Consider the following 15756-nt stretch of genomic DNA (forward strand, 5'->3'; position numbering starts at 1 on the left):
GGCCTGTGGACCCCGTACAGGTGGCCGGCGAGGTGGGCTTCAAGGCCCTCGGGTGCTCCCGTCACTGAAGCACTGACAAAAGATCGGTGATCACAAACAAGACTAAAAAAAAAAAAAAAAATTGTTCTTTTAATTTTCTTAAACATCTTAGAAAATTCTAGTTAAAGGTGGCAGGTTGAACACATGCCATTAGCCTCTCTCCTCCCCCAAATCACCTGTTTTTAAAGCCACACCACAAGGACAGAGAGAACCAGAAAGGAGACAGAATAAGTGGCCAAGGATGGACAAGTGATCAGTCATTCAGCAAACTGGAGAACTCTGAATTTCAAGTTGGTAAAAGCCCAACGTGCGATTCTCAAAGCGGAGCAGAAGTAGAGTGAAGAAGGGACTGTGCTAGAAACAGGTCATCAGAATTTTCTCCTTATCTCTGCAGAAGACTGAGATTAATTTTTCTGACATGGCAAAACAGAGGGATCTCTGCAGCCCTGACTTGAGGGCGCTTCACAGAAATGGCACCACATCATAAGTCAGTAAGATATAAATGGAGGTTATTAGGTGTGACTTCTGAAAGGCACAATGGAAAACAGAGATAGTTGACATAATGACTCTTCATCTTTCTTCCTCTACATGGAAACTACCACGATGATACAGTGCCAACATCTGCCCTGACCACAAGCCCGCTCTGAGGAAAAGCTATGCAGTGCCTCTCTGGCAGGAGGATGGGTCTCTTTAACCATGTGGCCCTAGACGTAGCCCTCTAAACTTCTTAAGCCTTATTATTTAAAATGCTTACTTTTGGCGTTGTAATATGAGATGAACTAAATCCAAACAGACAGAGCCTAGGACTTCTCAGTCCCAATTAAAGCAATCTGCAGAATTCAAATGCTATTCACAAAGGAGTAGACGCGTCAGGAATCCCAGAGTCCTGTATCCCTCATTTAAAATTATCCTATAGAACAAGATAGTGGAATAAGAGGTCCCCAGCCTTCATTCTCCACAGAAACAAGTATCTGACAGACACACAAAGACAAAAGTGGCTTGGCGGGGAGCCTCAGGTTCTCAACAACCTGGTAGAATCCAGGACTGCAGAGGGCAGCCTTGAGAAGGCAGGGCTGGGCCTCAGTCTGTATAGGAGCTTTATGGAGTTCCTTTACTAGAATCATGTTTACCTAATTCTTGGTGATCTGTGCAGTCTTGTATGATACATGTGCATTTGAAAAAGCAGAGATGGGCCTTTCCTGGTGGTGCAACAGGTTAAAGCACATCACTGCAAGCTGCCACAGTCACTTCTGTGCAAGTTCGATCCCTGGCCCCGGAGCTGACCCACATGGCGCAGCAGACCTCTCCTGTCTCACCTGCTGCTCCCCTCAGCAGTGTACTTCATCAGTCGGCCTGTTCTGCTCCCCACTCTGTCTCTGGTGAATCCTCTCACTGCCCCTGCACCTCTGGCCTGTACCCCAGTTCTGTGTGCATAAATAAATAAATCTTTAAAAGAGAAAAAGAAAAAGCAGAGACCTTCTCTAGACTTTACAGACTGGCTTTGGTTGGTGAAGACCTGCTCTTGCCAGTCTCTGGACTGATGGAATAGACTTTGGGATTGTGGTCAAACAGGGCAGGAGCTGGGCCATGTGCTGCGACCAGGCCCATAGTCAAGGCCTGCTCTAGTTCTGAGGCAGCCTGACCCTCGCAGACACGGCTCTAGGCCCCTTTGCTAAAAGCAATGTTCTATTGCCAGCCCCATCCACAAAAGATCTGGGATGCTCAACTTGTATGTGTGTGCCCAGAAACAGGGCCACTGGCCGTGGACCTGGGTAATCCTGCAGGTAGTCCTTGCTGCCCAGGAGCCAAGAAAAGACAAGCCTGTTGGCAATTCTGGCGCTCAGCCTGTTGACTATGGATTGGCTGCAGCAGCCTGGTCACCCGGCACTGGCCCCTCTACTGAGGTCTAGTGGTGCCGCTGCCCAGCGGGAGCCACACCTGCCTATCTTGAACCAGACTATGGGTCCTGAAGGATGCTGGGACTGCACTTCAATTCTATTTTACTGCAGTCCTGCTCATCTGGGTGGGGATCCTGCCCGGGGACCTGGAAGGAGTTATCCGCCCACACCTCTGGCAATAGATCTGCTGCCTGTGGACTTGACTTATTGTAGGTGAAACCCAGACAAGGCAGTAACACTCCAGACAATACACAGCCAGCCACAGGAAACCCTCAATGAATACAGTTGACTAACAATGTCAACATGTAAACAGTCCCACCACCAGTTCTTACCGATGTTACTCAAGGACATTCCTAAATCAACCTCTGTGTGGTGTGTCTAGCACCATGACCTGTCAGCCCCTCATCAGTTCTGCCATCAACGGCCTTCTAAATGGTGCTTGCAGAAATCCGCCTTCCTCATTGCCACCTGAGGGCTCCTTCTAAAATGTAAGTTTGATGACGTCCTTCACTGCTTCCCAGGATCTTGGAGGACTAGGCCCAGCCTACTTGTCTCCATGACCAGGCTCCGCTGGTGCTTGGTCTCCCACCATGGCCACATGTGTCTCAGGCTGCTTGTCCCCATTTACTTTACTTCACACTAGTTCTCATTTGCATATCTGTGTTTATGACATACATGTTCCTTCTTCCTCTTTCTCTTCCATGCTACATACTCTCCTTCCTCTTCAACTTCCCACATTCACAAGTTTAACTCATTTAGTTTAGTCATGATGTCCTGTAGGAATCCATCCCTAACTCAGCTAGCAAGAGAAGGCCTGGTGTCCTGGGGGACCTGGTTTGCCTTAGTTTCCTGAATACTTCACATCCCGCGGGGCTGGCAAGCTGGTGGAGATTTCAGCGTCTCCCATCATCCAACCCCTAGGACAAGAATCTAGGTCCCAACTTCCTTTGTCCCTTGTCTTGTCTTTGGCAGATTCTCCTATAATTACACATGGATGCAGTGAACCAGTATGACACAAGAATTTTTTTATAAGCTTAAAAATAACGGATTATGTACTTTTGGTTCGGAAGTCAAATAGAAATAAATGTTGATTTAAATAATGTTTCAGTTTTGTAACTATAAAAACAGCAGCTCTTAAAGATTAAGTAATTTCTCTAAGTAAAAATAATATTTGTGTGCCCAAGGCAGATACACAGAATGTTCTTTGGTGATAATATTTAAAGCGCACACACACACACGCACACATGCATACACACTCACATACACACAGCTGTCAGAAAGCTGTCCAAACTACACAAACAGCAAAACGGCAAAGATGGTGCGTGACAGTTTGTTACACTGATGGGTTGCCGTGGAAACAAGCTCAGACTACTTGGCAATTGAGACGAAAGGCACATTAGTAGATGCTTTCCGTTATGTGAGTCATTAATTTCCTATGAGTTTTATACAGTTGCTTAACTACTTTCAAGAAACAAAGCAACAGAATATGATCTGTGCTGGGACTATGGAAAGCCCAAGTATTTCTAAGATAAAATGTTAATGTTGTTGATTATGAAATCAGCAGATGACTTGGAGGATAAATAGTGCTGTGGTAATTGTTTATGCTTCAAAAGAGAAAGAAAATCTAAAAAGTCTTTCAAAGTGCTATAAAAAATGAAAATTACGGATCTATTCTTTGGGCGACTAGGTATAATACCAGCAAACTATATTACTTAAATTGCTGTTGTGTGTATATTCTAAGCACCTATTTAAAATTATGCCTTGTCTTGGTAATTCAAGGAAATTTTAACTTTTAAAGAATTGTGATGAAAAATCAAGATGAGGCATGCAAGCTGTTTCGCTAGATAGTATTATTACATGGGGGATGAATCCTCATCCAGGGCCAGTTAGCTTGGGGGCAAATCCTGCCTCCCTGACTGCCCGTCCGTGGGTGCCCAGCTGTCGGTGGACTCATTCCCCAACTTCTTTCCACTTCCTCCTCCACGAAACCGGGCTGGCAGCAGCACCTCCACTTTATGGGAATTTTGGGAAATCAAGTGACTATCACATTTGGTGAATGGAATAGTACCTGGCTTATAGTGACCTTCAATAATAAATGTAAAAAGTTGTTATCATCAAGCATTTAAGTTCTAAGTCCACTACATTTGTCATCCAGAGAGAAATAATCATTAAATTTAGGAATAGAAAAATTTCTTCAAAATTAACAAAAATTTCCACTTTATAGAAAATAGAGATTCCTAAGGAAAGGAACATTTGGGGAACTGAGGCAAAAATAAGTATTTTAAGACTCCAATGACAAAGCATATCTATAAAATTGTGACTTTTAATTACAGTGCTAAGGACAAATGAACTTCTCACACCCCAGAGGTGTTTTTGGCCAAGAATTTAATGCCAAGAAGATATTTATTCACTCTGCTGGTAGTGTTTACACAGTGAGGGAAATGATAGTCCAGTTTTGGACATTCTGAGGAACCTCAGGGCTCCTCGTTTGGTAATATTCAGTAGGAAAATAGATATAAAGACAAGGCAAATGTATCTTAGCAAGCAAATAATCCTCATTACATGCAAGTGACATAACATAAGTATAAAGCACCGTGGAAAGCACAAAGTGTGAGGAATCAAGCCTTCAACCAAAAGCTTTTTCTATGGTACATTTCCCCAGTCTCTGGCTAAAACTGTTCTCTTGTTCCTGTAACTCCCTGGGCACATTTTTATATGCTCATTTGGCATGGCCTTACTAACGAGAGATACTGAGGACAGGATTTTTGTGAAAAGCGGCTGTGTGTTATGAAAGTATTCTTATTTGATATTTTTACATGTATAATTATCGAGAGGGAATGTTACAGTACCAGAGGAAATTTTCAGACAGGGTTATTAAGTAGTGAATTTCAAGAGCAGGTCGTCATGATCTATTTGGGGGCCACAGATAAGGAAGAGAAAGATGCAGGAACAGTTACATTCTTGAGACTGAGAGTAGAGTGAGTCAGTGACACAGATGGAATGTGACAACATGTATCAACAGAGTACAGTGTATTATAGACTGTGCTGTGAAGGCTCTCTCTACCTACCCTGGTCGCCTTGGCTATCCTTTAAAATAATGGTAACGAGGGCCCTCCCTGGTGGCGCAACAGGTTAGGACACAGAGTCACTGCAAGCTAGCCACCACCGCTTCAGTGCAAGCTTGATGCCAGGGAGGTGACCCACGTGGCGCGGCAGACCTCTCCTGCCTTGCCTGTTGCTCCCCTCAGCAGTGTCCTTCGTCGATCTGCCTGTTCTGCTCTCCACTCTGTCTCCGGTGAAGCCTCTCACCGCCCCTGCACCTCTGGCCTGTACCCCAGTTCTGTATGCATAAATAAATAAATCTTAAAAAAAAAGATAATGATACAATAGTGAGGAAAGACTATGCAAATGAAATAAATGAAAACCAAAGGCATGGGAACACTCTCAGTTAGCTGTACTTGGGTAGGAGGTCTGTGGAAGAGGCCGCATGAGGTCTGAGGGTGGAGAGAGGGCTGGACCACAGGGCGTCCCTGGAAGGATGGCACTGAGCAAACACTTCTGAGGCACTTTGTGATGCATAAACCTAGGCTGGCTGTGACCAAGGCAAATCACAGCCAGCATAGGTTTATGCATCACAAAGCTTTATTTATTTGCCAACAGCTGATGTTAATTTACAGTCTTTCAAATTAGGAAATGGCAAGTGCTGACATTACAATTATTACTGAGTCCCCGGTTGTTTCAAAAAGGCTGACACTTTATGAGTATAATGAAAGTTTAGCTCTCACTTGTATACAATTATAAATGCATCATATTATCTGTATTACTAATGTAAAGACTGAGTTTATTTTTCTGTTAATAAAAATTGTAAAAGTAATTTATGGTTGCTTACATAAGGCTCTTTCCTAGTCTGGCTTACAAATAAAATTTTGGAACTATATTACCTTCTTTTGCAAGGGCTATGAACAATCTTTTCTAACTGCCTTCCTGATGCTGTTATTTCTAAAACGGCCTCTGCCTTGTACATAGAGGAAATAGGGCTGTCCAAGAATGATTCTTCATTTGAGCTTTCTCAGATGAAATGAGAAGTCATTCTCTAATAACAAGGAATGACCAAAATTGGGGAAACCTTCATGACTGGGAGGTCTGCAAAGACATTTTTAAACTATATCTTTTAAAAATATATGTATTTTAAAATATAATAATATATGGGATCTTGAATTTGCCCCAGTAAGGAAATAACAGAAAATAAAGTCTTAATAACTTAAAGACATTAGCACTAGAGAATTCCCAGAAGTTGCTACTGAAATGCTCTTGCCTTTGTGAACAAGGAAATACCTGAAATTTTAACGAGAAAGAAAATGTCACTAAATGAGTTTATTCTAATGGAATGCTACTGATGACGCTCTAAAATGAAATGAAACAAACATACAAAATCCAAACTCAATACTCTGTCTATTCCTCATTTCATTAAGCTAAAATAAATTTTGGACATAAACTGGTTCCTAAGCCACAATACTTGGAACTAGCATTTCATTAGGAAAAGTTTGAGAATTTCTTCTGAAACCGGAATTGGTTTCGGGAGAGAAATATTTTTTTCTAAGACAACAAAAAAACCAAACTTTAAATCATAGGTTTGTGTCTATTTTTTTCTTCCATTATTTCTCTATCCCAACTTATAATAATGTTTAAGTTTTTATCTTAACAATAATTACACAAAATTGTTGTTTGTTCCTGTTTTCTGCCTTTGCTTAATTCTAATTTTCTCCTTTTCTTCATTAGAAATCTTCCCAAAAGAGAAATAACACTCATTGCTTCTGTTGTCTGACTATCTGCTCACCTCCAAACTCCTGAATCCAATGAAACTTCCCCCCAAGTTCACCATTGGACATTACATGCAAAAGACTTACATTGGACTACTATCTATACCTTATACAAAAATAAACTAAATGTATTAAAATCTGAACATAAAACCTGAAACCGTAAACCTCTTAGAAGAAAACACAGTTAATAAAGATCCATGGAATCAGTCTTGGAGGTGATTTTTTTTTTCTTTTTTTTTGGGGGGGGGGGAATTGATACCAAGAGCAAAGATAATAAAAGCAAAAATAAAAATGAGACCACATAATATTAAAAAGTAAAGGCAACCAGTAACAAAATGAAAATGTATCCTATCAAATGGGAGAAAATATTTTTTGAGAAAATAGATCCTAAGAAGAACGTCTATTAAAAAAAAGAAAGACAGAAAGAGGGTGTTGGGAAAAATTTCCTTCAGAGAATTCAGGAAAAGATACAGAAAAATAGTAGATTAAAGTAAAGAATAAAGCTCATGGAAGCTAAGATAGTGAAGTTTCAAGAAAAGGTAATAATCACAGAATGTTTAATCTGTTTAACAGCACAAAGGTGCAAATGAGGAAATACTGGTTAGAGAGAGCCGTAAGGGAAAGCCGATGGTGTTGGCAAGTACAGTTTCTCCTGAAACTACCGGATGGAAGTCAAAATAGGGAGCTGAGGGGAGAGAAAGAAAGTGTAAGAGACAGCAAATACAGATTATTTTTTCATAAAGTCTGAATCAGAACTGCAAAGAAAGAAATGTGGAACGTGAGATGGGATAAAAGATACAGATTGGCACTGAACTGAAGAATATATTGCTCTAGGAAGTGAGAATGAAAAGATTGGTGAGGGTGAAGATTATGTTTGTGTTTACACAGGCAAGTGTGAGACAGAGAACACACACACACACACACACACACACTCACACACACACACACTCACACACAAGAACGTCTCCGGGCAGTAGAAGGAAAAGACCTAATATGACCTCATTTTCATACATCCAGAATAGTAATGGAACTTGTATTACTTGAGCCAGAGAGAGAACACAGAATTATTTTATATGCATATTGGAAATCTTAAGATCACTCCGTTTTATGTATGCCATTTATCCCTATAATGCAGATGAAAAGGCTAAAAAAAATGCAAGTCCTGGTTACCTCTTCTCCTTAATTTCCCAGTCTGCTTTGTCCTATTGTTTTAGTATTAGTCTTTCTCACTCTTCATTCTCCTGTTGCTGATCTCTTTCCCAACTCATCTACCATTATCACCTGAAACCCTGGTCCCAGGTGTTAAACAGACTTCAGTTAATACCCTTCCCGTGGTCTGACTGAAACCTGGCACGAGGACACTATGGCTGAGCCCTGTAGAGTAGATGGTGAGTTTTCTCCACCTTCCTCAAGAGGTACTGTTAGCATTTTCTTGACCCCCTCAATACCACTTGGAAGCTGTAACGTCTATTTTCAAATTTGAGGCTTAAACACCAGGACACACTATCTGGCCATATCATCCTTTTCTAGTTAATGTCACAATTGTCTCTTGATTTTTTTGTCCTCACTGTAACACCTGCAATCATACAATCATACCATGCAAATAATCTAACACCCTAGATCCAGAGTTCTTTGTCTATTCCTATATGCACACTACGTTGGTAACAGCGACATCTATATTTTGCCAACTCTCTAACCTGCTAATCTGAGGGAATCTCAAATTTTAATGTCCAACTCTTCGAGTGCGTAACTAACCCCATCAAATCTGCCTCTAACTCCATCAAGCCTCATTCCTCCATATGCACCTTCCTTTACAATCATGGTGGTCTCCATCTTCCAACCGTCTACAGTTATGACTACCTTCCTGGTCTGATTTCTCTCCTTATGAAGTGTGACTGGCTCTTTAAGTACTTTCCTTTCCAACACACTTCGTCCCTTCACCTCCGACTTCCCATTCACCTACACACTTCTCAGCCTGAATCAATCTTACCACCCATTTCCTCCTATCTTGAATCTACAGGCACTGCTGGAGAAAATGCATAAGCATGCAATTTGCCATCACTAAAATTCATGTTTTAAATTGCACTTGGCTCTTCATAGGTCATCAGTGGTCAGCATCCTCTCCTATTGCTGAAACTTTTCTGCTCTTTTGTCATTATCGACATGTCTCTTATTCTACCTTTCTTGGTTGCAAACGGAAGGCTGTCACTGTCAGATGAGATTTCTCTTAAATATTAGCCCTAGACAAACCTATTAACTTTGGCTGAGTCTCCCTTTGGTTTCTAAGGCCTTACAGTCTCAAAGTCCAGACTCTGAAATGACCACTCTCCTTCTCTTTGTGGCAGGGGTAACATACCTCTATAAACATACATGTCATGTGCTACCAGTGTGTACACGGTTTTTTAAATCATTCCATTTCCTTTTCCAACTAGACTTTTTCCAAAACCTTGCTAAGAAATTCTCTTCTGTGATACTTCCTCTGACCTTCTCCTTAACCCCACCATACATACCTCCCCCCAACTCCCTACACACTGATCAGTTAAACATTTCCTTCTCCTTTTCTCATATTTATTTTTACTACTGTAGACTTCACATTGCATAGAAATTTTTCATAAAAGAAATTAAGAGAAAAAAATTGGGTGAGATGACTGGCAGAATCAAGTACTAAAGGAACTGAGTGGGAAGTGAAGTCCAAGTGGTACCCCGAGAAAAGATTTCATTTATCCAGTAAGTAACCAGCATTTATTAAGGACAGTGTGTGTATTCAGTGTTAGAGGGAAGTGGTGGGAGGACTGTAGGCTGGGGCAGGTTACAGGCAGAAAGTGATGAAACAGTTGATCTAGACCTTGAAGAGGTTGGAATTTGAATCAAGTAAAAGAAGGAAATTGTGGGAAGAGGAGAGGGGATACACAAGACAAAAATGCACACACCTTTGGCTAATATAAGATCACTGTCTTGGCTAAAATGGAAGGTTGAGGAAGAACAATATTAGGAAATAAAGCTGAAGTCTTGATGGTAGAATCTTGGGGTTAGAAAGGGTCTCAAGAATCATCTAGGTCGCCCATCCTCCTAGCGGAGGATAACATTCTTGATAAATACACAAGGTACTGAGTCAACCTACTCACTGCAGTGTTCACCTAAATATTGTAAGAATAGAAACACACCTTCTTGAACATCTCCCACTTGTACATTCAATGTAAGTCTAGTCCCTCTTTATGGGGTAGTCTTTCAGGTATTTTTTTTTAAAGATTTATTTATTCATGCCTACAGAACTGGGGTACAGGCCAGAGGGGCAGGAACGGTGAGAGGATTCATCAAACACAGAGCGGGGAGCAGAACAGGCAGATAGATGAAGTACACTGCTGACGGATCAGAAGAGGGCTGCCACACCATGTGGTCACCTCCGGGCCGGGGATCGAACTCATGCTGAAGTGGCTTTAGCTTCATACTGCTGTGCTTTAACCCGCTGCGCCACCAGGGAGGGCCTCAGGTATTTTTTAACTGATGTGAGACACTGAACAAGTGATGTTCCTTTTCTGAGACTCAAACTTCTTACTTCTAATAAATAGCTGCGCTAGAGGTTAGTTGTCCCTTGACCCCCGCCCTTCCCTTCTCTTTATCATTACAGAATCTTCTGTGGGGCCATAAAGATGTTATTTCTTAAACCTTCCTTGGGGCTGGATGTGGCCTTGGGCTTAGTACTGGTCAATGGGCTGTGAACAAGAGACATCCCTGTCTGCCTCCCCTTTTTTTCTTCCCACTGGCTGGAATCTGGATGACAGAGCCACGGTTTGGTCGGCGTTGATGAGAACTATAACCTGGCATAACTGAGCCACAAGACAAAGAGTCAGGGCCCTTGACAACTTGACAGAAGACAGCCACGTATCAGCTTGGATTTTATATGAAAGAGAAATCAACTATTTCATTTAAGCCACTTGTTAATTTTTTTTAAATATATGTGACACAGCCCCTGCATCTATCCTAACTCAACAGGAGGCATCATCTCTAGAAGAGAGACTAGTAAGAATTAAATGAATTTTTTAAACTCAAAGTCCATGATCTTGAGACCCTCCCCAGCCCCTAGTGTTAACATAATTCAAGACTCCTCAGAATCTCCTGTACTCCTCTGGATCTCTCTATTTGATAATGTCTCTTAAAGGCTGACACCCCAAATAAACATGAATTCTTTATAAGCTGTGCATAGAACAGAAAATACTTCCCAATATAACTTCCTCATATGTTTAAAACAGGGGAAATTTCTGTATTTGTTGGCCTTAGCAAAGCTACAATAAATTCTTTCTTTATATGCATTCTTTCAAAAAATATTCATAAACTGACACAAGGTTGAATGACAAATAGTGAATATCAACTTACTGGTGAAAATGGCATTAAAATTTCTGTTGCTGGTGAATCCTCCCCCCTCTTCACCTCTAGCCTGTACCCCAGTTATTGAATGCATAAATAAATAAATCTTTAAAAAAAAAACCCAAATACAGTACAATTCAATTTTGGTTAAAAAAATATATGCGACAAGTGTGTGTGTGGAAGGGTGAATGTGTGACAGGGGTGTGTGTGTGTGTGTACACAAACACTTCAAAGTTACACAGCAAGGCATTATCAATAGTGACTATCTATCTCTTGTAGGCTTATTTATATGCAATTTTTGTTCTTTTTTTCCCCCTATTTTGTAAGTTTTCCACATGAATCTACACTACTTTTGCAATAAGGGAAAAAGTTACTAATAAAAAGTACACAATGTGCAGTGAATTAAAATCTTGCAAACAAGAAGATGTACTTTGGCCAAAGAAAAGAAATCCCTTCAACTTGTTTACAAAGTAAATGATCCAATACACAGATGTACTCATTAGCTTCCTGGACACTCCCTGAATTCACATGGTTTTTGCCACAAGTTCAAGTGAAACTACAAAAGTATTTAGCTATGAGCATAAAAAAAAAATAAAAAAAGATGGCCAAAGGCAAACTTGTGTACCAGAAAAAGTACTGAAAATGTTCTTTTTACTCTTTTATTAAACCAGACCAGGAATTAAACCAGCTTTAACAAACACCTCAAGAGCCATTTAAATGATAATACAGAAGAGTGTGCTGACAAGATTTAAAGATGCAATATTCTGTTTCTTCTGAAAGGCTTTCATGACTGTATCATTATGTAATGATTGTTTATTAGATCACTATAATCATATAATGTATCCTCTAAATGTTTTATTACTTATGGCATATCAAATCTGACTTTTATCCCACTCATATAAGTAACATTTATTACAAATAAGTAACTTTTAGTTCCTATATTTTTTTCTAGTCTCTTCATTGGACAACCTTTCCAGGAGAAATTGCATCCTTCTAAAATTAATTTTCACTATATCGTTTAAAAGGTTTAAGGAAATTCTAGATGAAAAGTTCTGTAAGCAGGTTTATTCAAAACAGACTGGAATCTAAGAAACCCACAATAAGTATGTCTACAACTGCTCCCCAAGCTTACTGTCCCCTCAGTGTAGTATCTTAAGCATACTTACCTCCTCTTAGCCTCTCCTGCCATTTTGCTATTACTCTCAACAAAACAAATACTCTTCTTGACACAAAGACATTTATTATAGCATTACCATTTCATCAGTTACATGAGAAACCTCTGAGTTCAAGTTTTTATTAGATCCTGTCTGCCTGGGCTATTTTAATAGCCTCCTAATTTGTCTCCCCAAATTTCATCTATCCCCACCTGAATCCAAAAAGCACTAACTGTCAGCTTAAATACCACTTTCATCATATTACAAGCTCCTGCAATAATTTTCGATTGAATTTTATCCTATGAGCAGTGGAAAACAAGTTCTTTATAAAAGCATTCAAAAGCATTTATTTTTTGCTTTTGTCACTCTGAGCTCTCCTGGTCCATCACCAGTATTTACTACTGCAGACTTGCTCAGTCGCCCTCCCCCCACTTCCTTGTCATGCGAATTCATCCTCTCAACAACCTCAAACATAAGTCTAATATAATTTTCAGTAACTGCTGCAGCTGTAAATAAAGTTTTGCCTTAGAATTGCCTGACTGATTAGGCACTGAATCAACTGTCTTCTCCTACTGTCAAGCAGTTATACATCTACGATCTAATTTCATTAAGTAGAGATAATACCCTATGGGCCTTCCTGTGGTACTTCTCATAGCCCTGGGCATGAGAATCAATATTCAGTGAACAATGAATGAACTGCATCTTTAGTTTTTGGCACCAAAACTAAAGCAAATATATTTCTAATTTGCTATGTACCGTACGGTTTTTCTCCAATAAAATAAATATTACTTAATGTAGGCTTATGGCCTGCTGTTTTTAACTTTTGTCATATTTTTACAGAAGTGTTAGTGTTAGCTAACTTACAAGAAGTACACAAAGTGCGCTTTAAAAAAATCAAGATCTAGCATTCAGACGTGCACTGTTTAGACTGACATCCAAGAATTAAAATTGATGCGTTTTTTCAATAGTTCACATGCTTCAAGGTATTTCAGTTCTTGTCTTGAAAAATGAGTCTTTCTCGAATCAACACTTTCATAGTTGTCAGATTAAAGGAACTACATCTAAAAGCTAGAGAAAAACAAGTCCTCTTGCACAAGCTCCTTCTCTTCTCTTTGCAATCACACTGGGTGCCAGGGCACTGTTTTAGGTACATTACCTGAGTAAGTCCTCACAATTCCACATGCCACTGATGGCTTCTATTTTACAGACGGAAGGTTTGGGAGGCGAAATAACACACCCAGATTCACTAAGGTGGAGCTCGGATTTAAGCTCATATCTGCTTCATTTTAAACCCTGTTCTTAGCTTTATACCATCCACCTCTCTTTAACTTCAAAGGCACAGGTTCCATATTATGAATCATTTCTCTCCAAGCTATGCATGGTTTTTTGTTTTTATTTTTTTTTTTGTCTGTCTGGTTATATGAATCACTATTCTTAACCTCACTGACCTTGATTAAAGTCAAATTTCAGCTGGAAGCGAAAGGGTTAAGTTTAACTGTGTACTCTGCATTTTCCTTTCCTTTCAATTCTCATAAAGTACAAATCAAATTATACATCTTGCTTATTTAAAGCCATTAGGAAAGATCCATTTAGCACCACACAATTTTCTCCTTTATCTGGTAGCGTGAGTCTGAAATGAGACAGCCCATAGCAGAACCTTGGCATTTCACTTACTAGATGTAGGGATCTCATGAAAGTCTCAGTTTGTTCATCAACAAAATGGGCGCCCCTACCTCATAGGCTTGCTGTAAGAGTTAACAAGCATATTTAAAGGGACCAACCTGTACTGGTCTCTGTAGAAACGACCATTGGCTACACCAGGTAAGTGATAATCTGAGGGAGCAGAGAGGTAGCTGGCCAGTGGCCTCAACCAGCAGGTGTCACCACTGGTCCAGAAGAGCTGGTCTGACCGCCAGAAGTGGGTGGGTGGCACCCTACAGCAAAGCAGGGTCAGATTGTCTGTCACTTGCACACACCGTCAAGAACTGGCTTTGGCTTTTGAACACTGTGAGAGCCAGTACCGTATTTGTTGCACCAATGTAAGTTAAATCTCTTAAGCACGTTAAAAATGATGGCAGTGCAAAAAAAAAAAAAATGATGGAGTGTAATTAATTACCTGGATATCCACAGAAGATGTGGATTTCTGTCATCACAGGAGAGTAAAAACTCTCCTAGGTCAAAATTAAATTTTTATATTCAACAGTGCTTCAACATCCTTTGATTTCACCAACTGGATATTTCGATTTTCTGGTTTCCAGGCCTTTCAATATTGCCACCACGGAAAATTCTCTGGCCCCCATGCCGCAAACCATGGACATTACTTCACTTACATTAATAGGAATGGCAGATCAAAGGAAACCGGGTAGAAATAAACTCTACAACAAGCAAATTTAGGCAAAATAAGCTTTAACTATTAACTTTCCCTTTCCTTGTTCTCGGGTACTTTTAAGTTCACTTATAATCTTGTATTTTTCTATTTTCTTGAGGAACACTTACCCTAAGGTACACTTGTCAAGCCTCAAACAGCTGTGAAATTCAAAGCACCCTACCAGCCCTCACCAGCCAATGACTCGCCCTGGCAGTGCCCAGGGGTTCAATTCAAAACGAGCGCTGGGCAGGGGCTCTCCTGGACCTAAGTCCTCCACACTGAGATCCACCAGCGGCCAGATCAAGACGGGGAATATCTGTGTTGGCGTAACTGGAGGCGCGGCTCTCTGGGGAGGCATCAACTGGTGCCCCAGTCTGCCAGCGAATACCTGGCTCCAGTCAAGCCCAGGCCTTCTCCAGACACATCCTGACCGCCCAGGCTCCCAGCAGCCTGCAAGGGCGCAGCAGCCTGACCAAGCATCATCTTCGGCCAGTCCCCTCTAGGGAGTTCTCTGCCCCCTCCAGCACTTTGGCTTATTTTGTTTCTATCTCAGCAACAGCTCAAGTTCCACGATGCCTTTCGCCAACATGGAAACATCTTCAGAGAAATCAGAAACATCGTTTCCCACTGGCCCTGGCTCCGGTTCCTAGAGAATTCAGGAGGGAAGAGCTGCTCCCAGGAACCATCTGGAACCGGGCGGGCAAGAGCCAAGCCCCACGGAGAGGATGAGCCATTTGCGAAGCACTCCGCGGATCAATACATCCGGACGGCTCCCAGCCTGGCCCCCGAGGAAGGCGCTCACGAGGCTGGCCGCCCTCCCGGAGCAAACGGGTCAAGCCCGCGATGCTGCCGAGCCCACGAGCCGCGCAGGGGAGGCCGAGCGCGCGCGGCGGGGAGCGGGCATGCCCGCGCGGGCGCGTTACCTGGGAGACTCGGCGGTGAAGCTGCCGCCGTCCAGCAGCCGCATCTTGCAGAAGAGGACCCCGTTGACGAAGGGCACCGAGGAGAGCTCCTCGAGCTCGAAGTCCACCTTAAACTTAAACTTCTTTTTCTTCATCATCATGAGAGCCAGGCGCCGGCGAGCCGGGTGCGGGGGCGGCCCCCAAGGGCGC

General features: G+C 41.5%; 1 protein-coding gene across 2 annotated transcripts in view; it reads right to left on the bottom strand.

Annotated features, from left to right (window-relative positions):
• FAM102B (family with sequence similarity 102, member B) overlaps positions 1-15750 on the bottom strand; it is a 51837-nt gene extending 36087 nt beyond the window's left edge. For both annotated transcript variants that reach the window (XR_001145844.1, XM_004689711.2), the window contains exon 1: positions 15568-15750. Coding sequence is in view for 1 of the 2 variants with exons in the window: in XM_004689711.2 (XP_004689768.1) it covers positions 15568-15707 (140 nt within the window). In the remaining variant the exon portion in view is untranslated. The remainder of the gene's footprint in view (positions 1-15567) is intronic.
• Positions 15751-15756: the final 6 nt, after the last annotated feature.

The sequence above is a fragment of the Condylura cristata genome, unplaced genomic scaffold (assembly GCF_000260355.1).
Source record: "Condylura cristata isolate star-nosed mole 26May11 unplaced genomic scaffold, ConCri1.0 scaffold00026, whole genome shotgun sequence".
In the NCBI taxonomy this organism is placed as follows: Eukaryota; Metazoa; Chordata; class Mammalia; order Eulipotyphla; family Talpidae; genus Condylura; species Condylura cristata.